Here is a 25,873-nt window from a genome sequence, read left to right as displayed (position 1 = left end):
GGGCAGGGGTGGAAGAGAGGAAGAAATACAAGGTAGTAGGTGATAGGTGAAACCGGGTGAGGGGGAGGTAGAAGAAAAGAGCTAGGAAGTTGATCAGTGAAAGAGATGAAGCACTGGAGAAGAGGGAATCTGATAGGAGAGGACAGATGGCTATGGAAGAAAGGGAAGGGAAAACAGCACCAGAGGGAGGTGTTGAGCAGGTGATAAGGTGAGAGAGGGAAATGGGAATGGGTGGAATGGTAAGGTGGGGGGGGGGGGGGGTCGCATTACCGGAAGTTCGAGAAATCGATGTTCATACCATCAGGTTGGAGGCCACACAGACGGAATATAAGGTGTTGCTCCTCCAACCTGAGTGTGGCTTCATCCTGGCAGTACAGGAGGCCGTGGACTGGCATGTCAGAATGGGGATGGGAAGCAGAATTAAAATAGGTGGCCACTGGGGGCTTTCTGGCAGGTGCACGGCAAAGCGGTCTCCCAATCTACGTCGGGTGTCACTGATATACAGGAGGCCACACCACGAGCAGCGGATACAGTAGATGACTCTAACAGGCTCACAGGTTAAGTGTCGCCACAGCTGTAAGGATTGTTTGTGGCCTTGAATGGTAGTGACGGAGGAGGTGTAGAACTTGTCCTGCTTGCAAGGGTACATTGGTGGTTGTACCGTGACTGACCTACCATCACAACAGCCTCTGCATCCAGCACACAATTCTCCGCAACTTCTACCACCTCCAACAAGATCCCGCCACCAAGCACATCTTCATCTCCCCCCTCCCAACTTTCTGCTTCCCGCAGGGATTAAGTGCGATACCTGCCCCGGCACTTCCGCCCTCACTACCATCCAGGGACCCAGACAGTCCTTCCAGCGGAGGCAACATTTCACTTGTGAATCCGTTGGGATCTGGTGCTCCTGGTGCGGCCTCTTGCATATCGGTAAGACCTGATGCAAATGGGGGGACCGCTTCACCAAGCACCTACACTCTGCCTGCCAGAAAAGCGGGACCTCCCATTGGCCACCCATTTTAATTCTACTTCCCATTCCCATTCCGACAGGTCAGTCCACGTCGTCCTCTGCTGTCACAATGAGGCCACACTCAAGTTGGAGGAGCAACACCTTACATTTTGTCTGGGTGGCCTGAAACCTGATGACATTAACATTAATTTCTTGAATTTCTGGTAATTGCCCTCCCCTTTCACCATTCCCCATTCCCATTTCCCTCTCTCGCCTTATCTCCTTACCCACCCATCACCTCCCTCTGGTGCTCCTCCCCTGCTCTTTCTTCCATGGCCTTCTGTCCTCTCCTATCAGATTCCCCCTTCTCCAGCCCTTTAATGTCCTCTCCCAGTTTCACCTCTCACCTACTATCTTGTATTTCTTCCTCCCCTCCCTTGACTCTGACTTCTATTCATTTTTCTCCGGTCCTGATGAAGGGTCTCGATCCAAAATGTCGACTGCTTACTCTTTTCCATAGATGCTGCCTGCTCTACTGAGATCCTCCAGCATTTTGAGTGCGTTGCAGTCAACGTAGTGTATTCTTTGGCCATATCTAAATCATCCAAGACTCAATCATCTGTTGGCTTTCTGTTTGATGCCCTGCACTTGTTCCTAGTACAGCAATTTTAAAATGTTTGTTGTTTGCCAACATAAGTCCCAGGACTTGCATTTAATTCATTAACGATCTTTGCTCTTTAAAGAATGAGCTACCATATAGTTATTTTAGGAATAAGACTGTAACAGAAATAATTGTTCTTTAGTCTTATTTTTCCAGAACACAATTTACTTTGAAACTCATCTATCAGCTAACAGAGTCTTCGGTCGAGTAGCAAATGCTTTGCCTTTTTGATGTACAGTACAACTACCAATGTACTACATAGCATGTTTGGTATAACTTACCAGGGATGAATTTCAAGGTGCAGTGTTTTTAAGTACATGGTTTTAAAACCTTAGACATAAACCAGTAAAAAGGTACTTTAATTAATGAACAAATTTTGCTGTCCACATCAGAATCAGTTTTGTGTGTTCAGAATAATCAATTATTCAGCCCAAAATTTGATTGGAAACTACAACTTTTAGTCCTTTATTTAGTGACCATCAACAACTTCTGTGTTTTTAAATAAGCATTTTATGCAAAAAAAAAAGTTAACAGCTACTGTTTCTCCAAGCCCAGAGAATCATTTACCGAGGGAACCTGTAATAGTACCGCAGCGAGGCCTGCTCAGTCTCCTCACCTCTTTCACAGGGAGTTTGCTCTTGAGCTTGTTCAGCCTCGTTCGCTGATAATCAGTGGAGATTGTTCCTTTTTGTGAGAGGCAGAAGCCACTTGATTTCTAATATAGGAGAAACAGACGTATTGGAGTCAGTACAAGCCATTTGGAATCCAATAGAGAATAAAATCAAATTCCATTTGTAAGCCTCAAATACAGAAGGGTTGTATTCCAGAGTGGAATATACCTGTCTCTGGGCTGTTCGATACTGGTAAATGTGGATTGAATCTGTTCTGGGCTTTGACGGAGGTAATCTTAAAAACCCGTGATATAGTACACGTTCATCTTAAACTGTTGTATGCCAAGTTTGAGGCTAAGCAAGGGCATGGACTCGCCCATAAACACAAGAGGTTCTGCAGATGCTGGGATACAGAGGAACACACACAAAATGCTGGAGGAACTCAGTAGGTCAGCCAGCATCTATGGAAGGGAATAAACAGTCAACTTTTCGGGCCTAGAGCCTTCCTCAGGAGCCGTCCCCCAAATAAATGAAGTGTGCATACCTTCACACCAGAACATTCATGTACCCTTCCCTAGGAAGTATAATTTCATGAGCAAACACATAACCCAAGGAACGCAAGGATCTAAGGATTCTTGTAAAGTCTACTCTTCTGCTCTGGGAACTGAGTGAGATGGGCACTGAAGCAAAATAAAATGAACTACAGTTTGGTAGTGTGACATTCAGTCACACTGTTACAGAATATTATTGCACAGCTGGGCTTTCTTTGAGTAGTACTGAATATTTGCAATTTCTAACTGTATTTCTATGGTCTATTTTATTTTATCTGCAGAACCAATTGTGCACAAGTTCTAATAAAGAGTTGAATAGAAACAAAGAAGAGCCTTGATAGTGGGCTGAAGGAGAAAGCGGAAACTATAAAGCTATAATTTGCTAAGTTCTCCAATACTATGTTGTCCTTGCATCATTTCTGGGTCAGATCTAAATTGTAGATGGAAGCTGATTGCCATGGTTACACAAATGTTCCATTGTTGTGAGAAAAAGTAACTAGCAAGGATGGTAGTCAAACAAGATGGTCCTTGGATTTGCTGTATTGAGGAATTACAATGTGCTCATTCCTTCTATTGCAGCATTAGCAGAGCAATAAACACTAATGTAGTTCTATCATCGACCACCATTCAAATATTTTCTCAGTACTGGATAGGTTATATTCTGGTCATTTGGCTGATAGTAGTTCATTGCTCTTCATTTCTGCCGTTAACTCTCCTTTCAATGGAAGTAACAGTCAAGGTAAAGGGGTTAGTATATTTGCCATGTTGGAAATGCTATGCCTCTGAGCATATATTGGAGTCAGTATTTCTGGTAATGGGTGTGACCGATGCTGAAAACTTAGCTGCTATATCCATACAGTTCTTATCGATTGCTGCAATTTAATTTTTGAGCATTGTGATGTGAGGTGAGGACCTGAAACCAGTGCAGAGTAAGCTGACAAAATATCTGATCAGATTGACATGAAGACAAAAGTTTCATAGACCATGATGGATGCGTGGAGAGCTTCGTGTCTATGGCTGGTACGCAGGCACATTCTGAACAGTCTGACCTGCTGAGTTCCTCCTGCATTTTGTGTATTGCTCTAATCGTTTTGCACCTGTCTGGCAAAATATTGCAGATGTTGGAAATGTGAAATAAAGCAGAAAATGCTGGGCGTATACAGAACGATGAAAGGGCATGCAGCTGAAAAGTTAATTCAGGTTCTCTCTCCACAGATGCTACCTGATCTCATTTTCTGCTTTCATTCTAGTGATTTAAAAGCGTGGCACTAATAAAACTTCACTCACTATGTGACTCCCTTGTGCAGTTGTCCCTGCAGACTGATCTTCCTCCTGGAGATACTTTCCATTCAAAGTTCTCAATGACAGCCAAACTGGGAAGTTTTGGATTGATCTGTACTAATGAAGCAATTAGACATAAGACCCAAAGACATTGGAGCAGCCCATTGAGTCTAGATGATTGGGTCCTAGACACTCCTACTATAGGAAACATCCTTCACACATCCACTCTATCTAGGCCTTTCAACATTTGATAGTTTTCAATGAAATCCGCCCTCATTCTTCTAAATTCCAGTGAGTACAGGCCCAGAGCCATCAGATGCTCCTCATAAGCTTTTCAATCCCAGAATCATTTTTGTCAACTTCCTTTGAACCTTTTCCAATGCCAGCGCATTACGTCTTAGAAATGCTTTTTTAAATGGGCCTAAAACGACTCACTATCCTCCAAGTGAGGCCTCACCAGTGCTTTATAAAGACTCAGCATTACATCCTTGATTTTATATTCTAGTCCTCTCGAAATGAATGCTAACATTGTATCTGCCTTCCTCACCACTGACTCAACCTGCAAGCTATCCTTTAAGGAATGCTGCATGAAGACTCTGTACATTTGAGGAGTTTCACCTCTGTATGTCATACACTTACACATTTTCTCAATAGCGGCCATGTACATTAGCTGGACAGCCAATTGTTTAGATTTCTATACTTTCACATGGCTGTCCAGATTGTCAGCTCAGTACTTGCTGTCTTTAAAACTTATTTATTTGAGTGTAACATATTGTGAGTGAACAGAGAGTGAAGTCTACAACAAATATGTTACCACATGATTTAGTTCACTGTGACATCTCAGCTTTCTGCATATGTAGTGAGAATCTTAACCAAATAAATATTTTAATAAATTGCTGCCAAGTAAACTGCAGCCAAAGTTAAATATGTGTACAGTTATGGGCAGGATAAAGATGTTGAAGCCAACTTCCTCCTTACTGTAGACTTGACAGAGACCAATAACAACACATTTCTGTAACATAGGGCAATGCCTCAAGGCACTTGACATACATGCGAGCTACCAGAAGGTGGGACAAACATCTGGTCAATGGATGAAGGCCTCAGTGGGAGAAGAGGCAGAATGGCTTAAGGATTGCAGGACGCAGGTCACTGAATGCACAGCTACCAACAGAATGCCAAAGATAACAAAATGAAACTCAATGAATCAGAGCAACATGGAATTCAAGAGCTGAAGTTGTGGCATTCATCTGGTGTAGAAATGGCAAGCAACCCCATTTAAAGGCAAGGACAGAGAAAATAAGTTTTAAGATACATTATGGTACATACAGTACACTCCATAATCTTAACTCCTTTTTCCACAGCTTCTAACCCACCACTTATGTTAATGATTATTATGACATTATGATCTTCACGTTAATAGAGTTGGTGTGTGTTTCCCACATTTTTTCACTTGCGGAGTTGCAGGCAGGAGCCACAGCTGCTGCAGAGTGATGATTTCAGTGGCAGTGCAATGCCCAATATATCTGGAAAGCAGACACAGTTATAACTGCTGGTCTGACCTGTGGTCATAGAGTCTATGACTCTGACTGAGAACTGTCTCTAACTTGCTGGTGGAAGATGGAGGCAGCGAAGACGATGGCTCGTGGTGGCCAGAGTCAGCAAGTGAACATTCATTTTGGAAGCTCCGAACGACACTTCCTGGCTTCTTCAATCCATCGCTCCTTTGCCGGGACAGAGTTCATGGATTCTGGGATCCAACACCTCTACGAGCTCTTCCATTGCTAACTTTGATTCCACCATCAATGGTGATGTCATCCGTACTGACTTTGGAGAGATATCTAGGATAGTACGAATATCAAGCCTGGGGGCTTCAAATCCAGGGTAGGGTCTGCAAGACATGGGCCCTGATGGGGTTTTGCATCCAAAGTTTGTGTGTGTGTGTGTGTGTGTGTGTGTGTGTGTGTGTGTGTGTGTGTGTGTGTGTGTGTGTGTGTGTGTGTGTGTGTGTGTGTGTGTGTGTGTGTGTGTGTGTGTGTGTGTGTGTGTGTGTGTGTGAGAGAGAGAGAGAGAGAGAGAGAGAAAAGGAAGGGGAGTTTGTAGTCAGATGCAGACTGTGATCACAGCCCTCATTCACCGATCACAAACACTCACACATCTGTTCCCAAACAGGCAGTGGTAAAATTTTTTAAATGAGCTCTTCTTGATTTTCCATAAATTGCAGTCAGTTTTACTTTAAGGTTCTGGCAAGTAAGTACCTTAGCACAGCTTCAGTCAATATCACACAGTAGCAAACACTGGGTTTGTGCCAAAGAATCCCTGTTCTGTGAACCGCTCATTATGGTTTATGACGCAGAGCTGAGGACTGCTGTGGGAATGCTGGGAGTCAGGAAGAGTCTGAAGAATATCCGAATAGATTTTATGTCACAAGTGACACGAGGAGACTTCTGAGACAATAGGGCCAAGGATAAAAATTAACAGTGGGCTAAAATATTGACATTTCAATTCACTTTTATCTTTAGGTACCCTCACAGGTTGAATGCAGCTGGTCAAAGGTTGTGACGCCATGGTGAATCTCAGGGGAAGAGCCAGACCGACAAGCTTTGAGGAATGGATTATTGTTGGCTAACACGATGAAGAAAAGAGGCAGTGGAGGCCTGTCTGAGGTTAACATTCCTCCAGTAAAACACAAAATGCTGGAGAAATTCAGCAGGTCAGGCGGCATCTATAGAGGAGAATAAATGGTTCCATTTTTTGGGTGGAGTCCTTTCATCAGGCCTGGAAACGAAGCCAGGAATAAGAAAGCGGGGGTGGGGGGGGGGAGCTGGAAAGTGATAGGAGAAGCCAGGTGAGGAGGAAGGTCGATGAGGAGGGGAAGGGAGGGGTTGAAGTAAGAATCTGGGAGGCAATAGATGGAAAAGCCAAACTAGAAGGAATGTAACAAGAGGTTGGATTGTTTTCTCGGGAATGGCAGGGGCTGAGGGGAGTTTTGTTAGAGGTTTATATGAGTTTGAGACAGACAGTATCTTTTTTCCAGGGTTGAAATGTTTAATACCAGAGGGCATGCATTTCAGGTGAGCGACAGTAAGTTCAAAAAGGATGTGCGGGGCAGGTTGTTTTACACCGAGAGTGGTGGATGCCTGCAACATGTTGCCTAGAGTGACGGCAGGGGTAGATACATTAGGGACTTTTAAGAGACATCTAGATAGGCACATGAATGTGAGGAGAATCGAAGGATGTGGACATTGTGTAGGCAGAAGAGATCGGTTTAGTTAGCCACTGAATTGGTTCGGCACAACACTGCGGGCTGAAAGTCCTGTTCCAGTGCTGTACTGTTCTATCTTCTAAGTTCTAAGGAATCTGGCAGAAGAGGAGAGAGGACCATGAGGGAAAGGGAAGGAGGAGGGGATGGGCAGGTGGGCAGAAGGGAAGGGATGAGAGGGGAGCCAGAATGGGGAATGGAATATCTGTCGACTGAACGAGTGTGGTAGAGGAACTGGCCTGGAAGATCTTTACAGCATTGATGAGACGGCCGTTTAGCATGCTGAATCCGTGCCAGTCACAGTGCCAGAGCCCTGAGGAACCAGGCCTCTCATACCTCCCTCTCTCTACTGCAACTGTGAAGGACAAAGAAAGGAAAATATCCCATATTTTGTACAAGAGAAGAAAAGAAACCGGTGGTGATGCTGAAGCTGTTGAAAGGACAGGACTGCTCTGACGAGCGAACTGAAAAATACCAAAACCTTCAGGATCAAAACAACGAATCAGTAAAATACCTGGAGCTGCTGGGTGCTTGCTAAAGCACAGCAGATCCGGGAAAAGCATTCCACTAGGTAATGAAGGGCCATAGAGTTACTTATTCAAAACCTACCTTGAAAGTTGCCTGCAGCAATTTGCTTTTCCGGGTGACATTTTTACACCTGTTGGCTGTGGTTTTTTTGGCCTGAGTTCGGGATACCAGTTTTACAGGTACAGAGGCGTCACTGGGAATGATCCTCTCCCTGTGCAGCAGAGGCCGCAGGTCAGATTCCCGTCGGCGCCAGATGGCCACCTCTGCTCCCCCCTTTGTGCTCTTCAGCTTTTTGTTCTTCTCGCCTGTCTTCAGTCCTTTCTTCTTAATTGCTGGGGGCTTCTCGCTCTTCTTCACTGCACTGCCAGGCTCCAGGCTGTGTTTGACGGGGCGCTTTTTAATCTTCACGTCCCCATCCACGCTGGGTAATCCAAATGTACCTGGAAAGCCAAAAAGGAGAATGAACAGTTAACATATTGACTACAGTAAGAAGTAAGCCCAATGGTGTCATCTCACCTCAATCCTTGACTTACTTTAAATTCAACGAATGTATTCACCTTCATTAATCTATGGTGACATCCATCTGCATGAAACAGCCTTACCAGCTCTCCATATTTGTCAGAGATTATTTAGCTGGTCGGTGGTTGTGTAATTTGCTCTTGTATATTGACAAATGTCATGAGGACCATTCAGGGCTAATACAGAATGAGCTGCTACTTGCTCCTCTGCAGACTGGTGGAAAAAACTGTGGCTTTATAGAGGCCTCTTTCATTGTTTATAAGCAGTAATAGTTATTCGGGTAATTCGTAATGGCCATTTGAAAGCCGCGCCAGGTCATAGATTGTGTCAGCACATTTCCCATGGACTGCTTCCAACACTCCCCCTTAGAATAAATTCATAACTTGGATTGAAAATGTGTAGTTGCAATTATATGAGGCAGGTGGTCCCCATTAACAGATTTTTTTGCAAAGTACATTTACAGAGCTTTTGTTTGGGACTTTTATGGGTATTTTTGACAGTTGACGCTCATTGGTAGGTGAATGAACAGCCACAAGGAAACAAGAAGTGCAAAGAGTGCGGATTCATTCTCAGCCGAGTGTTTAAAAGTCAAGGTGCACATCCACTGACTGAGTTTGTGAATGCTGGCAGACAAAAGCTTACGTTCATGTATTCTTTAATAAGAGTGAGCTGTAAACTCCATTCACAGGACGTGGGCATAAAGTGGCAGGATAGAGCTGGAGGGTGCTCATCCATTTTGCAATTCAGCTTGTTAGGGGGCAGTTAAGACCCAGCTATGACGATGCCTCTGGAGTCATACGTGGTTCATAAGGACAGGATGTTTCCTTCCCTTAAAGATATTATTAAATAAAATCAGCTGTTCACTCCAATCTGGTAGTTTCCTGACCAGCACTTCTGACACTAGTTTTTTTATATTCTGGATATATCTAATTGACTGAATTTAAATTTCCTATTATCCATGGCCTCTGGCCTTCTTGGCCAGCAATAATGACATTCCCATTCCTAGCATCACAGCATACATTTTTAGAGGCAACGGGCAGCTTCCATGTCTAGCATCTTAGACCAGGGAGGCAAATGAAAAGAGAGACAAAAATAAAGAAGATACCTCACGAAGTCCTCATCGAGTGGTCAAACTGTTGGTCTGTATAATCACTTCATCATCAGAGTCACTAACCCAAGTTGCTCCTTGACCACATCCCAAGGATTCCAGGAGATGTTGAACAGTCTGCAGTCAGATTTCTATTTGTCCTAACTACGTGTTCCACTCAGTGGTGCAAAGATGAAGGACACAATGCATTTCGCCTCTCATTTTCCTGTGGATGTTCAGAGTAAGTAAATCTCTGGACTTTTCATCTACAAGGAGCCGAAATGTGCTTTGTGCACTGACTGATGCCACTGGTCTGTGCCTGATCCTGCCGAAGTGCTGGCCATGCTGATGTTAATCGTAATCAGGAGTGCCCAGTCCAATTTTGCAATTGGCACAATTTCACTTAGTAACGATGCTAATGCAATTTGTCCAGCTAAAATTGATGTTGAATTCCGTAGTGAGGGAAACGGCAACAAACACCTAACTTTTCAGCATTAGTAAATGGGCTTTTTTTTAAGCTGTATTGTCCTAGCACAATGAATGATTGTAATGATGGTGAAAGCAATTCTGTAAGGTACTTCCTATACCCTGGGTGATAATGTGACGGTAATACTGTCTTTAAAGGTACTTCCTAGTATTCCCAGTCCTGAAGAAGGGCCCAAATTGTCAACTGTTTACTCTTTTCCATACGTGCTGTCTGACCTGTTGAGTTCCTCCCGTATTCTGTGTGTGTTGCTGTGGATTTCCAGCATCTGCAGACTTTGTGTTTGGTTCTCCCAAATCCTGTTTTTAATCTTCACTGACTATATTATATAACCTATCATGGTCATACAAGGTCACACAACTCCGATTACCTACCCAGAAGGCCTTGCCTTTCCTTTTTTTTCTTTGCTTTCTGATTGGCTTCCAGCTTCACGACAGAGGATGGTGAGGGACCCGTCTCCGTGGCGGTGAGCGAGGTTGAGTATTCTGTGTGGAGACCAGAGCTGGAGTCTTTGATTGACAGCTCAGGAGCCTCGTCACTGCCGTCAGCACTGATATAGTTGTGCTCGTCCTCCGTCAAGTCCGGACCTGAGAAAGGTGTAAAGAATAAATTAACCAGTAGGTTTGCACGAAAGTCTACAGGCCAAAGGAGACTCTTCGATTCAATTTGTCAATACTGACCAGGATGACATCTACACTAATCCCATTCGGCTGCATTAGACCTGTCTTCCTTTACTTTTTTTTGCTGTCTAAATGCCTTTTAAACACTAATTGTACTTCTGTCGACCACTTCCTCGAGCAGCTCATTCCACATAACCACCACCCTTTGTCTGAGGAGCTTGCCCTCAGATCTCATTGTGCATGTGGCAATTTGCATAATCATTCAGCTAACACAGGGATTCAGGTCTAACGCTGTTTGTTGAAACAAATGTTCAGCAGCCTCTGTTACTGGGCAGCCCATCTGGGTTGGGATGCAACCTTGCACATTATACATCTCTGTTACCCCCATCTCAAGAATGGATGATGCCAGCTTGCAGTGGTTCTCCCACTAATGCAGGAGCTTGCTGAACTACACACTCAGGCCAGTAGCTCTCTGGGTGAGAGTGCGTCTGCTGCCTCTTGCCTTTCTGGATCATCACGGATATCTGTCCTGCAATGAAGGCAGGGAACAGATGGTGGTATCAGGCTGCCCGTGGGTGGCAGAAGCTGAGGCATCACGTACGAAGAGATTCTGAAAACAGCATACCAACATCAGAAGAGAAGCCATCACTCTCTGAGGACATCCAATCCTTTTCATTCAGCGCGGCCTGAGCTTCCTGTTTCCGCTTCTTACTGCTGCTCTTCTGCACTTTGACCCCGGCTGCCTTTCTTTTTTGTTGAACACCAGGCCTCTTTTTGATGACAGAGTTAGCCTTCGGGACCACTTTGTTTTTTGCAAAAGTAGCCTTTGTGTCCTCTTCTCCTGATTCCATTTTCAAGCCTGCAATTTGAACCAATTAATTATCATTCAATTAACAAATTATAAAGTTTACATCGTGCATTCCTGTCCAGTAATATCTGCTTCCAATTGGCACGTCTTTGTTAGTTTTCTTCGCCAATATTTCCATCATAAAATCCTCCTGCAGATTCACAGTGGGTGCTGCGTATGTTACCTTCCAGTGGTTGGCTCTCAGATTTCTTTGTTTAGTGATACAGAACAGAGTAGGCCCTCCAGCCACCTTACCCTGGCAACCCTACAGCCACAATCAACCCTAGCCCAATCACAAAACAATTTACTATGTCTATGGACTGAGGGACAAAGCCAGAGGACCCGGAGAAAACCCACACATTCCATGGGGAGGACATACAGAGACTCCTTACAGAACGGTGCCAGAATTGAACTCCAAACTCTGGAACACCTCAACCTGTAATAGCATCGAGCTAACCGCTATGCTATCATGGCACCCTTGATCTGTCTATATCTCCAGCCAATATTACAGGAGAGTTCCGTTATTCCAACCAAGTCAAGTTCTATGAGTCTGTTCGTCCAATTAAGAATGAGCTCTAGCTCTGCTTTGTCTTGCTCCCTACGTGCAAGATGATAGAAAATTACCAGGTTAATCTGAATACTTTACAAATGTGCTCCTTAAGAAACTGTGTCAGCTTTTGTCAGTGTCTTAGGCAGCTTCCTGTAAAGCAGCTATTCCTGTTCCCAATACACTATGAACAATTCCAGGCAGCCTAAACTCAACTACCTGTACAGAAGATAATCTGGATTTCCAGTATACTTAAACTCTGTAATCCATACATTTACGCTAGAACAGATACCTCAAAGTCATCAAACTAATGTAAATTTATTGCTCTGGAGAGAAACCTAGAGTAGTTTTCTGTTACAAATATACTGGATAGATACAATTGGGAGGAGAAAAATGCTGGCTTTATTTTAAATGTTGAGAACTAAATCTCAGGCACTTTCTAGTTCTAAACTCTCTTGTGATACTTTAGTCCCACACTGACAAATTTGCATAATAAAATGGCATATTTTCTTCCAGAATTGTCCTACTTCTAGGTTGTAGGAAAAGTGCAATCAACTGTCTCAGAATGCTGAAGGATTCTGATTTTTAATGAACCCTGTCTCATTTTATTTGAGATGGTGGAGATTTTAAGTATTTCAGGTTTTAAGTCCCAATGAAGTGTCTTGGCCTGAAATGTTGACTCTTTATTTCTTTTTGCAGATGCTGCCTGATCTGCTGAGTTCCTCCAGCAATTTGTGTATGTTACTCTGGATCTTAAGTACCTATTTATTTTAGTAAAATTTGAATTGTATTTTTCTAGTTACAAGATGAATACATTTCAGATGTGCAACCTTTGATGCATTTGCTGTGGGTTATCATAAACGTTTGTATTATTTCAATAAACCTAGTTCCCAAGCTGTTTATGAGACAATGGAATTGAGCATGGCTTCCGTGATTGGACACATGACCTTTTTCTGAAGAAGCTCAAAAAGACTTGTAGCATTTATATTATTCAGTGTTTTAACCTTTAGCCTTTTACCATAAGCTGAGACGGTCCAGACCTCCCTGCCTCCTTTAAAGCACGTATTTTTGATAACACAAAGCAAAGCCCAAAGACATTACATCCACTCTGAGGGAGATGCACAAATCATTCAGATCTGAGACAATTTCATAATACATGACCAGCTAATTAATTTTTGATATTGCTGATGGAAGAGTCTCAGCTAAAACACAAGAGTTCCACTTTTAATAGCTTCTTGGGAGTGTTAATTTTGAAAAAAGAGGTCGGGATGCTGTTTAGTTTCAATGTGGAAATGTGGCAGCCCCTCCAAGAGTGCAGGATTGCTTTGGTACTCATAAAATTTATGTTCCCAACATCATAAGTATATCTATATATATCTCAAAATCTGCAGATGCTGGAAATCCAAAGCAACCCATACAAAATGCTGGAGGAACTCAGCAGGCCAGGCAACATCTACGGAAAAGAGTAAACAGTCGACCTTTTGGGCCAAGACCCTACATCGGGACTATAAATAACTACATATTTCATATATTTTTATAAATTCGAATATTTATAAATTTACTGAGAAAGCTGCCTGACCTGTCACATGTTTCCTGTATTTTCTGTTTTCATTCCAGATTTCCAGCATCTGTAATTTTTTAAAAATTTTTTCAAGCGTATACTCACTCTCTGCTAATCTACTATCTATAGATCCACCTACTTGTGAGATTGGTCCCAGTGCCCATCTTGAAGCTTTTCATAGTCTTTGAGCTGCAACAAAATAATATGAAGTATCTCTAAAGGTACATTGGTCATTTATTGAGAATCATCAAAAATGTACCCACTTTCTCAATAAATGACCAAATTACCTTGATACTTTTGATTGAGAGTTTCAGTGAATAGTTTCCAGACCACTTGTGGGGGTCAGTGTGGTTTTCTGTTGTGTATCACCCTGTCCGCTATTCAAATCGGGAGAAATCTTTGTTTACGCAAAGACACTCTGTGACTTCAAACCCATCATTGCTTGTAAGAACCAATATGTTCAATGTATTTATTTATTTATTGCGTGTGTGGGGGGGAAGATCAGGGTATGAAGGATGTGATAAGTATGGGTCCATAAGAGACGCCCTGAGTGATACCAATGTTATTATTATCTGCCGTAAGTCTGTGCCCTTTCCCCTTACGCATAACAAGTGTATGATGGAGAAGGGATCAGAGGGTGAAGGTGGTTGATTTAAATGGGAAGAGGTTCAGCTGGAGCATAAATGGCCATATGAATTGGGTGAACTTTGAGAGATATTGATCAAACACAGGCAAGTGGGACTAGCTTAGATGGGCATCTTGGTTGGCATAGATGAGTTGGGCCAATAGGACCATTTCCACGCCGGATGACTCTATGAGTAGCTGAGCCGAGTTTCCAAATAATCCTAAACCATTACCAGAATGATTAATTGGGGAACAATTGTGACACTTTCAATCAATCTCTGCTGCACAGTGCTAAGTGCGACACTGCTTGCTATTCCTGGTCATATTAAGAGAATGTGGTTAGTGGGAGAGGGAATGCAGGTACCCCATAAACCTTCAAAAATGAGCACAAGTGCATTTTTGCATCTGTTCTATTTCTGTGAAAAATGCTACACGTTTCCCCTCTCCTGAGGAAGGGCTACAGTGAGAGTTATTGTCTGAGAGTTGACATTCTGTACTTGTGTATTTCTAACATTTTCCATAGCACTTCAGTTTTCGACTCCAGTCCCCAATCTTGCAATAGAACACTCACCCGTTTCGGGAGTTGCTGGAATATGCTTTGCTCTGTCCTGGTTGTGAGTCACTGGGAAAGTCTTTGGTTTTCCCAGCTGCTTCTGAATCTTGCCAGGCAGGGATGATGTTTTTCCTCGGAATGGGTTGGTGGTGTTGGCAGATTTCAGGATGGCTGCTGTGTGTGATTTATTTGTAGCTTTGGCCAGTACCTTCGGCTTTGGTCTGGAGGTGTACTTCCCCAACTTTGCCGTTATGCTGGTTTGAGGGGTGTCCTTTTTTGCTCTTGGTTTAATCTAAAAGAAAGCCATTTTTGTGCACAATGAAAAAGACATAAATACGACATATGTTACTGTTTCCTTTGAGAAATATTTCATTGTAACATCAGCAAAGCTGATCTCATACCAAGTTTCCAATTTAGCAACATTGCTTCTACAAGCCAACTAGTTTAAAGCATTAATGTTGGACAACTTAATATATTGAATTTATGTTTAGTTACACTCTAGATTTAATGGTGCCTGAGCCCCGGTGTCTAATGAATGGCTCCACTGGACTGTTAACCAATGACATTATTCCCACATGGAACCAAAGGCCTTTGTAGTCCATCCATGGCCTCTGCCTATGCTTCTCGCTGTTTCAGAAAAGCAGCCAGCATAATCAAAAACACAACCCACACCGGACATTCTTTCTTCTCCACTCTTCTATGGGGCAGAAGGTACAAAAGTCTTAAAGGACATATCACCAAGCTCAAGGACAGCTGTTATAAGACCATTAAATGGTTCCCTAATATGATAAAAACAGACTCTTGACCTCACAGTCTACCTCGTTATGATTTTGCACCTTACTGGTGACCTGCACTGAACTTTCTCTGTAGCTGTAACACTTTATTCCTCATTGTTGTTGTTTTATCTTGTTCTATCTCACTGCACTGTGTAATGATTTTATCTATATGAACAGAATATGAAACAAGCTTTTCACGGTATCTCAGTACATATTCCAATTGTAAATCAATTCCAATGCCAATTCTAATAACCACAGTAGTTGCCTCTCACGGTTCCTAAGGTTGTCATAGCCAAGGGTGGTAGTGGGAATAAGCTCCCACTACCTATAAAGTGCTCCAAATGGCGTGCACCTCTAACAGCCCCTGACAACCAAGTCCAACCCTTGGTGTGGCTCAGCTGCTAGGCCCAGCAGAACTGTCAAGAGAAGGGGCAAAGACGGACCACTGGCGCCTCAAAACCAGTTGCTTCGGGCAGGTGGACGGCAGCCTGCCTGGGAGAAGGAAAACTCTAATTTTAACCCCCACTGCCTCGTGGCCATACCCGCCCACGGGAGAGGCTTCAGGAGTAAACCCCAAGGAAGAAATCCGGAGCCGGGGTCCCTGAGGCAGTTTGATGTTGTTTACAACTTCACTCTGGCAACCTCTGTGACGACACTGGTGCCAAGCTGTATCAGCACTTGCCCTTCCCTTGGACTAGGTCAGTGACATGGAGAGGGGAGCCCGCTGCGTGGGCAACAGCCTGTTCTTCAAATCTTCCCACCCAGGCTTGCAGCCTGGAGAGGACACAGTCCACCAGAGGCGCAAACCTATGATCCCCGGGGTCAACAGCTGCCTACTACTGCCTCTCACAGGGGGAGGAGTTACTCCAGAGGGAGGGGATAAAGTGTTGGGAATCCTCTGGTCATCAAAGCATGGGGCTTGAGGGTCTTGCTGGTCATGTTGTTCCACTCCCACTGCTGCTCATGACAACATTTTGCTCATCTCTATATATCCTTCAATGTGGAACGGCAAGACATCCTCTTGAATCACTAGGGTCTGACTGTAACGGGCATTTTGAAGTTCTGAGTGAACCAGATTTTGTGATTCTGAATTCACACTTAGGCCAGTTTGGATAAGGACAACAGATTACCTTGTTGAAGGACATACAGTAAGTGAACCAAATGGGTCTCTGCAATAATCTAGGAGTTCATTGTCACTTTTATTGATGGTGACCTTATTACTCCATAATTTTTTAATTAATTTAAATTCCCTAACTGCCGGGCTAGGACTTTAACTCAGGTATTCAGATTATTAGGTCAGGCTTCTGGCATATGTGACTAATAGTTTAACTACCAGGTTACTGTTCCCAATAAGATGAAAGTCATAAAATGGCCTAAATATGATCAATAAAGTAATATCCAGAGAAAGATGGCAACTACCTTGAGCATTGAGGGAGATTTAGGGAAGGGATCTGTGATGCTCTGGAATTGCGAGACATATGTGTGGCTAGGGCACAAGATCCCTGCTTTTAATAATGATATAAACGCCAATATAGTTAATTTACTGATAAATTATATTCCACAAACATGTAAAGGAATTGGGGTGGCGGGGTGGAGATGCATCTCTACCAATGGAATTGAAAGGTACTCCTTCCCTCCGCTAGCCTGCAGGTCACCCTTGGGCAAGGTGTAGCACCTGCTTAGCTCCCCCAATCAAGGTCACATGAAGCCATGGGATCAGGTAGTGGATGGTCGTACGAGCAGCTGGCCCATATCACAAGTCCTGGTTACGCAACCACAGATGCCAGGCAGACAATCTTTGAAGAGCACCAGTAATATCTGTGGTCACGCGTCTTATGAAGACACTGCCCAGAAGAAGGTAATGGCAAACCACCACTGTAGAAAAATTTGCCAAGAACAACCATGATTGTGGAGACCATGATGACCCATGTCGTACAACACGGCACATTATGAAGATGATGATGCAAAATAATTAAATACCAAGGTAAATCAGAACTCTTTCCATTCATGAAAGGAATCTTCTTTATTAACATTATATGATGTTTCACTTTTAACTTTATCATCTGCCATTTCATGTTTTCGAAACACTTATTTCCAAGTGAACCAAGTAAATGAAGATGAACCAACAGGACTATCTCTATCGTTCTGCCCCTTACACCAATCCTAAAGTTTTCCAATTGTTAACTTACTCAATAAGCTCTGCCAACTTACCTGGACCTGGGAGCCCTATCACAAGCATTAAGCCCTCACTGCCCAACACTGTTTACAGTTGGGATCAATCTCTTTAAATCTAGTTCATTTAGGAAAGAAGAAAAAAAACGATGTCATTAAACTTACTGCTTTAGTTTGTAAAAGGGCACCTTGAATCAAAATTCCCTGCCAATGAAATTCTATTACCTCTCATTCTTCCCCTTTCCTGGAAACACCTACTTTTTGAAGGGAAGTAGTGGTTATCTGACACCATTCATTCCCTCAGATTTCCAAAACACTCAAGTTTTTAAAAATATATTTGTTATTTCTAGGCCTTGCTCGTATTATCATCCATCCATAACTTGCCTTGAAAAGGTTTTATTATCCTTGCTGTGTGATCACTATGGGGAAGTGAGGACTCACGATGATGTGTGATCACTATGGGGAAGTGAGGACTCATGATGATGTGTGATCACTACGGGGAAGTGAGGACTCACGATGATGTGTGATCACTATGGGGAAGTGAGGACTCACGATGATGTGTGATCACTATGGGGAAGTGAGGACTCACAACGGTGTGTGATCACTATGGGGAAGTGAGGACTCACGATGATGTGTGATCACTATGGGGAAGTGAGGACTCACAACGGTGTGTGATCACTATGGGGAAGTGAGGACTCACGATGATGTGTGATCACTATGGGGAAGTGAGGACTCACGACGGTGTGTGATCACTATGGGGAAGTGAGGACTCACGATGATGTGTGATCACTATGGGGAAGTGAGGACTCACAACGGTGTGTGATCACTATGGGGAAGAGAGGACTCACGACGGTGTGTGATCACTATGGGGAAGTGAGGACTCACGATGATGTGTGATCACTATGGGGAAGTGAGGACTCACGACAGTGTGTGATCACTATGGGGAAGTGAGGACTCACGACGGTGTGTGATCACTATGGGGGAGTGATGATTCACAATTATGTGTGATCACTACGGGGAAGTGAGGACTCAGGATGATGTGTGATCACTATGGGAGAGTGAGGACTCACGATGATGTGTGATCACTACGGGGAAGTGAGGACTCACGACGGTGTGTGATCACTATGGGGGAGTGATGATTCACAATTATGTGTGATCACTACGGGGAAGTGAGGACTCATGATGATGTGTGATCACTATGGGAGAGTGAGGACTCATGATGTTGTCAACCTATCAGAACTGTACTTTTTCCTACCTTCCATCTATTCTTTCTCTCCCACCCAGGCCCTTTCCATTCACACCTTCTGAGTCTTGCTGAAAGACCGCCTGCAGATGTAGCAAGCACAAGAGGGGTCAAGAAGAGTGGGGCTTTGACACCATGGCCATCCTGTATTTGCCAGCAGTTCTCAGGAAGGGTCACTGGTGGATTCTTTGAGCATTTTCTCTGTCCCAACGTGAGGATACGGAGGCTCATTTTCCCCATTTGCTGCAAAGTAGGTAGTGTTGCTGGAATAACTTCCTGCACAGGACCATTTAGCAACTGACACTCTTTCCCCTCATCAGTGACACATTCTTTCTTTAACAATCAAAGATCCATTTACTGACCTCCGAGCCAGCCTTGTTGCCTCCATCTTCCTGTTCCTTGCCTTCCCTCGCAGCAAGTTTGCACTTTTTCTTCTTGGGCTCCACTTCATTCCTCAGTTCCTCACAGAAGAGACTCAAGCCAGGCCTGATGGATCTAGAAACAAACACAGCAGAGGCTGCCCTCAATGTGCTGCATTATCCGAGGCAACTGCTCTAACAAACCGACACTGACAGGCCCAGAGTACTTCTGAGCAGCAAAAGCCCAGCTTGATGCAGTAATGCCCAAATCTCTAATTGAACTAGATCACCATTAGATGATTCGCCTTGGCTTTTGAACAGTTCAATAGATTTCTACACTGAGCCATTCAGCAATAAGTTTCTAATTGACCACTGGGACATTAAGCCTGAGGAATTTGTTCCTTTCCGAGAACCAGGTACATTTTTCATTGATTTTTTTTCCCTCCCCTCCCCCACTGCACAACTTGCTTTTCCACCAAAATACAGTGATGGATATTAAAAGATGATAAGCCAAATGTGCAGAACAGATGGCAGAAACTTTACTTTCCATATATTTCAATCACCTTTACACTGAACCAACATATTCAGTTCAGGGTCAGATTAATTATGGTGAGTAAAATCTGCTCTCTCAGCACTTGCACTCACCTCTGCTCATGAGTCAGTTCGTGCTCTGAGCAGGATTAAATTACCACCCTGATGCAAGTGTTGCAGTTTCCTTTGAAGCAGAATGCGGCAATAGGTTGGCAGGTTCAGAGGAAATAACTCTGTGGTGCTAACATTCTTTTTCACCGTGAGCCCACTGTAAAATTTTGCACACGGGGCTTTTGAAGGATTTCAAGTTTAGTGTTTGGTGTGGTGCGGTCGGAGAAAGTCAAACCTGAGCCATTTGTTTTCCCTCAGCAATAGCTCCCTTGCACTGACAGCCTGTGAAGGATCCTCAGATATGCTGACGGAATCCGAGACTTGTTGTTCTGCTGTGAAACCATAGCTGTATGATCTCATCTGGATTCTATCAGAGCAATCTCGTATAGGATAGCAGCCAACACACTAAAAAAAAAAGTCCATGATTTCAAGATTTGGGTAGGTAAGGTCAAGGAACTCAAATGTGACCTCTTGTTATTTTGATGTTGCCTTTCAACTTTCCATCTGTTTGCTATTTAGCGCATAATTTTGTTAAAACTCCTGTTCAGTTGCATGTGTTTTCTGTGCATTTTCGTAGCAAGGTTAATACACCGATTGGCAATGTCAGTGATCGCACAGGAGTAAGAGAAAAGTTAAGCAAATATAAACTATTGCCTGATGGGGAGGGAACGACTTTCAGTCAGCTCCTACAGTCTGAGGACTTGTACCCACATCACCTTAATAACACATTGCCAATGTAGAAGCTCACTTGGAATACACCAAGGATATGACCCCGGTTTTAAATCCCTCATTTACAAGCTCTCATTTTACCCACAGACCCCAGGAAGGGCATCCTCCTGATCCTCCACCTATATGCAAGAGATGATTTGGTTATTAATAAATCATGTACCTATAAGCTTCAATTGTTCCTTTAATAATTCAAACGAACAAGAATAGCAATGGGACATCATTTCTAGGAGATTATATGTTGGATAGAAAATTAGAAATGAAAGCAAAAAACACCTGAAATGTTCAGTGGGTCAAGCATCATCTGTGGAGGGAGAAACAAAATCCCAATGACCTTCATCAGTTAGTTGTTTTTACACATACATATTACTCTTCGATAGCAGGAATTATTCAGAGAAACAAAAATAGACTGCTAGTTATACAGCACGGAAACAGGCCCTTTGACCTAACTCATCCATGGCAATGAAGTTGCGTTCTTGTGCTTGTCCAATTTGCTTGCATTGGGCCCATATCCAAAACAAATGGCTCCCAATGCTCTACAAATGCTGTGACAGTGGCCATTCAGTGCCTAAGCTTCAAGTGGATAACACTGAGCTCAATGTTGAGTCCTGAAGAAAGGTCTCGGCCTGAATCGTCCACCACTTACTCTGTTCCACAGATGCTGCCTGACCTGCTGAGTTCCTCCAGCATTTTGTGTGTGTTTTCCAGTGCCGGCTTTCTAATAGCCTGTGCTAACATGAAGCCCACTCCACTGTTTCAGAATGTCTGGGGCAACCAGTCCAAATACAGCTGAGTAACTTAAGCAACTACAAATCGGCTGAAAAGTTTAAAAACAAAACAAAACATGTATTTTCAAGTATTTGCGACTGGCAAATGAACTAAGAAGTGAATGTGTTTTTTTACAAAAAGGCGAAACACAGCTTCACTAGTAAATGTGAACTGAAATGAAGGGAGATGCTCGAGAACCCGTAAGTCAACTCCGCGTATCAGTACTGGAGTGTCACTGGACCACATGCAGCAACACTCGTCCATAATGTACCGATAGTTCTTCATGGAACTGCTAACCTAAAATTAGTACTATAGCATAATTCAATCCAATCCGTGTTTCTTTCCTACAGTCACTGTTGGACCTACTAAGTATTTCCACCATTCTATTCCTTTATCTCAGATTTCACGGTAACATCATAGGGTTAACACTGGAAGGTGATAAAGAACAAACACTTAATGTGCTAACTTCTTTTAAAATGTATTTTACGAATTGAAGTATTTCAAATGTGGCACAACGTCAGAGTGCCAGATATCGAGCAGGTAATAGTTTGAAATTCTATCTTTTGTAAACTGATGCTCATTTAAACCTCTGCTGCCATCTCCTAACTAGTGCTAAAGCTAGTTCACCCATCACCCTTCGTCTTCACTCACTGACTTTACCACACGTGAGGAATGGCTTGAGTTTAAGATCCTCTTCCTCGTTTTCAAACCTCCACAATGCCTTTCCCTACCTGACATACTTGCTTCAGCTCCGTCCTCATAATCCACTCCAATTTTAGTTCTGGCAGATATTTCGGCTGCCAACATCTAAAGTGCTAGTATTCGCTCCCTAAATCTTTCCAATTCTCATTCTTCTTTAGGATCCTACTCATAGATATCTCACACTAAACTACTGGTCATCTGCCTTAACGTCATTACACAAATCAATATCAAATTTTGTTTGATGGCTTTTCTGTGAAGCACTGTGGGACGTTGTGTAAATGCAACTTATTGTTATTGGGGAAGATATACCACATGGAATAAAATGAAATTTTGCTCCCTTATATTAACCTTGAGGTTACGCAGTGAATTGGAATTGAAAACACCTGAACTGGAATTTCCATTTTTTTTTTTCCCATCCCTTTTTTTCAACCCTTCAGAACCTACAACCCTTAAGACAAATTATTGCTTAATTAAATGCCCACTCGAGCCAATAAAAAGGAACAATCTTTAAAACTCCAGCCTTTATTTATTTAATTTAGTGCATGAGCAGCCTGTAATCTGATTCAGGATGAACTGGGTCAGTTTAAACTGCACAGTCAGCATTTGTTCTGTTAGCATATCTCACATGATGGCCCTCACACTGACCTCAGGACCCGCTGACTGCACAGCGAAGTGTCACCACTGTCCTAAATTGCTCATGCATGTGATAGGGAATAGGAAGGAGACCCTTGTCCAACTACAGCAGTGTTAATTCAAAGTAATAAACTGAAAACAGCTGGTGGGACAGAAGTGGAAACTTTAAAGGGAATACGAACTGCTTGCACTTTATCCATTTTTGTTTATTCCTCATTAAGTTTTTAATCCAAATCATCCTTAGTACAAACTCAAAAGAAACGTTAGCTCTAATTAAAAGCTATATTCTTTTTTTTTTAAATGAAGCAGACTTCCCAGGCTCTTCAATGCAAAGTGTACAGTATGTACATAGGACATTGATCAACGTAGAAGTACTTAAGCTCCGTTTCACAGCTTTTACCGAACTTCTCTGCATCTTGTGCATTAAATGAAAAGCTACAAAATTTCCCATCTAGTGTTGAAGCAGCCACGAATTTCCTTTCTATCCCAAGAATTCCGTTTCCATACTGGCCAGCCGTGGCTGACAAGGAATGGCCAATGTGAGATTTAGTGCATGCAATCAATATATTGTATATAGAAACCTCATTTCATTTCAGACTAGAACCTAAAATGGTATCCTTATTAGAACAAATGATAATTCATCTATTTCACATGAACAAGATAGCTCCTTTTTTTTACACAGATTAATGACATTCATATTTTTTTTAAAAAATTGGTTGACCTTTCTACTTATTGACATAGTTCATTGTCTATTCAACTAACGTAACTCCTGCAGTATATTGCTGCAAATAATCCCAACGTTCATTATTTGGCATCACACTTCAAGCTTTGGATTACATAATACAAAGCCGTGCCAACAGTCAAATGGAGATGTTATCACTGTGTCACTACCAAGTGAAATCAGATCTTTAAATGCTTAAGATTGTGGGCCCTAAATTCACTTTAACAGATGCCAGCATCGGGCAACCGACTGTTAATGTGTGAAATACTGCGAGCAAATAATTAAGAAATTACATTTGCCTAAAGTAGGGGGTGGTCAAATAAATACATTCCGCCATGGGCTTGACTCATTCAGCTCTCCAGTAATGTTTCTTAAAGAACCGATCCAAATCCCTGAAAGTTAGGTTCATTAGAAACTTTTCAGTCATTTCATTTTAATCATTCTATCTTCAAAGGTCACTTTTTTTAGACTGCACAACACTGTAACTGTCCAATGAGTCTACACGCCCGATTACACTTGTGTGGTCAATTAACCTACTAACCTGTAAGATTTTGGAATAGGAGGAAACTAGAGCAGCTGGAGGACACACATGGTAACGGGGAGAACATACAAACTCCTTACAGACAGTAGCAGGATCACTCAAGTGGAGGAGGTGGTAGTGCGACTTTAGGAAATACGTTGGTTCCTGTTTACCATTCTTCACAGAGTGAATTGATAACGCCAATACCACCAACCCCATATTAGAGCCCAATATGAAGGCCAGAGGAACTGCTAATAATGTGTGATGAAAATGGAGATGGGCTGTAACCCTATGCACATCTCTATACCTCCCCGACAAGAGTTTTAGTTAAGCGGAGGAAGAGTAGTGAATAGCCCTTTCCAAAGTCATTAGTACTTGGCACTGAAAAGGCCCAACAGCTAACTACAAATCTCTTCCACACATGTGGTTCTAGCAAAATTCTGCGATGGGTAAGCACCTCTTCACACCCAGTTAAAGCTGGGCAGCGAAAATGAAATAAAAACAGGAAATGCTGGACTCTCTCAGGGTCTGCCTACAAAGTCAAATGAAGTTAATGTTACATCAGTTCTGAGGAAAGATCTCGGACCTGAAACACTACCTCCGCTTCTCTTTCAATGGATGCCGCTTCATCTGCTGAAGGTTTCTACCATTTTCTGTTTTATTTCTATTTTCCAATATCTGCAATATTTGTTATTTTTAATTGACCACTGAGTATTTTTTCCTCTTGATATGTAATTGGCCCATGTTGCTCATACATTGGTTGGAAGAAATACAACTATTTGCTTCCATCATTGAACCTGCGTGAAATCTTTCATACTGGTCAGTGTAAGGGCGTAGTATGTCACCAAAGGTTCTAGCAAACTTCTATCGATGTACTGCGGAGAGCGTTCTAACTGGTTACGTGACCGTCGGGTATGGATCAGAAAAAGATGCTCAAAGTTGCCAGGCCAGCCAGGTGCATCATGGGCACTAGCCTCCCTAGCAACAAGGTGATGACTCAGAAAGGTTGCACCCATCATTAGAGACCCCTGTCACCCAGGAAATGCCTTCTTCTCACTGCTACCATCAAGGAGGAGCCACAGGGGCCTGAAGACACACTCGATCGACATTTTTAGGAACAGCTTCTTTCCCTCTGCCAACTGATTTCAGAATGGACAATGAACCCGTGTACACTACTTAGCCATTTTTTTTCCTTTTTTGCCCCCTTTTTGGACTACTTAGTTAATTTATTTTTCTTACTTTATATATCTACTTATTGAAATTAGTGTTTATTATGCATTACATTGTACTGCTGCCCAAAGCAACAAATTTCACAACATATGCTAGTGATATTAAACTTGATTCTAAAGCATAGACTCTTCCTAATCCATTTGTAGTGGATCAACTGGTTTGTAACTGTTGCAGACATGTCTATAGATTTTTCAATACTGATCAGTAAAGTCTTGCTGGGGAATATGTACATTGCGGAAGGATACACCGTCTGGTATACTCGAGGTCATTAAAAATAGATTACCTTGCTGTACGACTGTAAATCAAGAATTAGTACATTTAAGTATACTCTGTGGGATTCTGTACCTTGATGAAAATCTCTTTTAATGAATGATTTAAGACTGAAATTATCTGTGAATAGTTTGTAAACAAGTTGCCATTAGCTGAAGAGAACAAGGTTGAAAAGGTAAAACTGTCTGCCAGACTATTATTAGGTAAATGATGCAGCTCAATGATTCCATTTCACAGTTTATAGATTAATTAAAGCTATCAGAAGTTCTGAAATGTAAGAGGATGTTGAGGAGATGTAGGAAATTTGTCCACTGCATTATGCCTAATGAGAAGTGTTTTGACAAATTTTCTGCACTGCTAACACGTGTTATATTCCTTTCCAAATTCACATTCTGCCTGGAGGCGAGCTAATAAAACAATAGGGAGCAG

General features: G+C 42.6%; 1 protein-coding gene across 6 annotated transcripts in view; it reads right to left on the bottom strand.

Moving 5' to 3' along the window:
* The window catches only part of bahcc1b (BAH domain and coiled-coil containing 1b), a 290,919-nt gene that overhangs the window by 39,832 nt on the left and 225,214 nt on the right, over positions 1-25,873 (bottom strand). For all 6 annotated transcript variants that reach the window (XM_073026130.1, XM_073026129.1, XM_073026128.1 and 3 more), the window contains 6 exons: positions 19,236-19,368; positions 14,701-14,974; positions 11,176-11,409; positions 10,305-10,517; positions 7,922-8,280; positions 2,227-2,325 (listed from right to left, as the gene is read on the bottom strand). In XM_073026130.1, coding sequence (XP_072882231.1) covers positions 2,227-2,325; positions 7,922-8,280; positions 10,305-10,517; positions 11,176-11,409; positions 14,701-14,974; positions 19,236-19,368 — 1,312 coding nt within the window. The remainder of the gene's footprint in view (positions 1-2,226; positions 2,326-7,921; positions 8,281-10,304; positions 10,518-11,175; positions 11,410-14,700; positions 14,975-19,235; positions 19,369-25,873) is intronic.

Source organism: Hemitrygon akajei, chromosome 22 (assembly GCF_048418815.1).
Source record: "Hemitrygon akajei chromosome 22, sHemAka1.3, whole genome shotgun sequence".
NCBI classification, from domain to species: domain Eukaryota; kingdom Metazoa; phylum Chordata; class Chondrichthyes; order Myliobatiformes; family Dasyatidae; genus Hemitrygon; species Hemitrygon akajei.
Note: the sequence above shows the minus strand (reverse complement) of the source record. Positions and strands in the feature narration are given on the sequence as shown.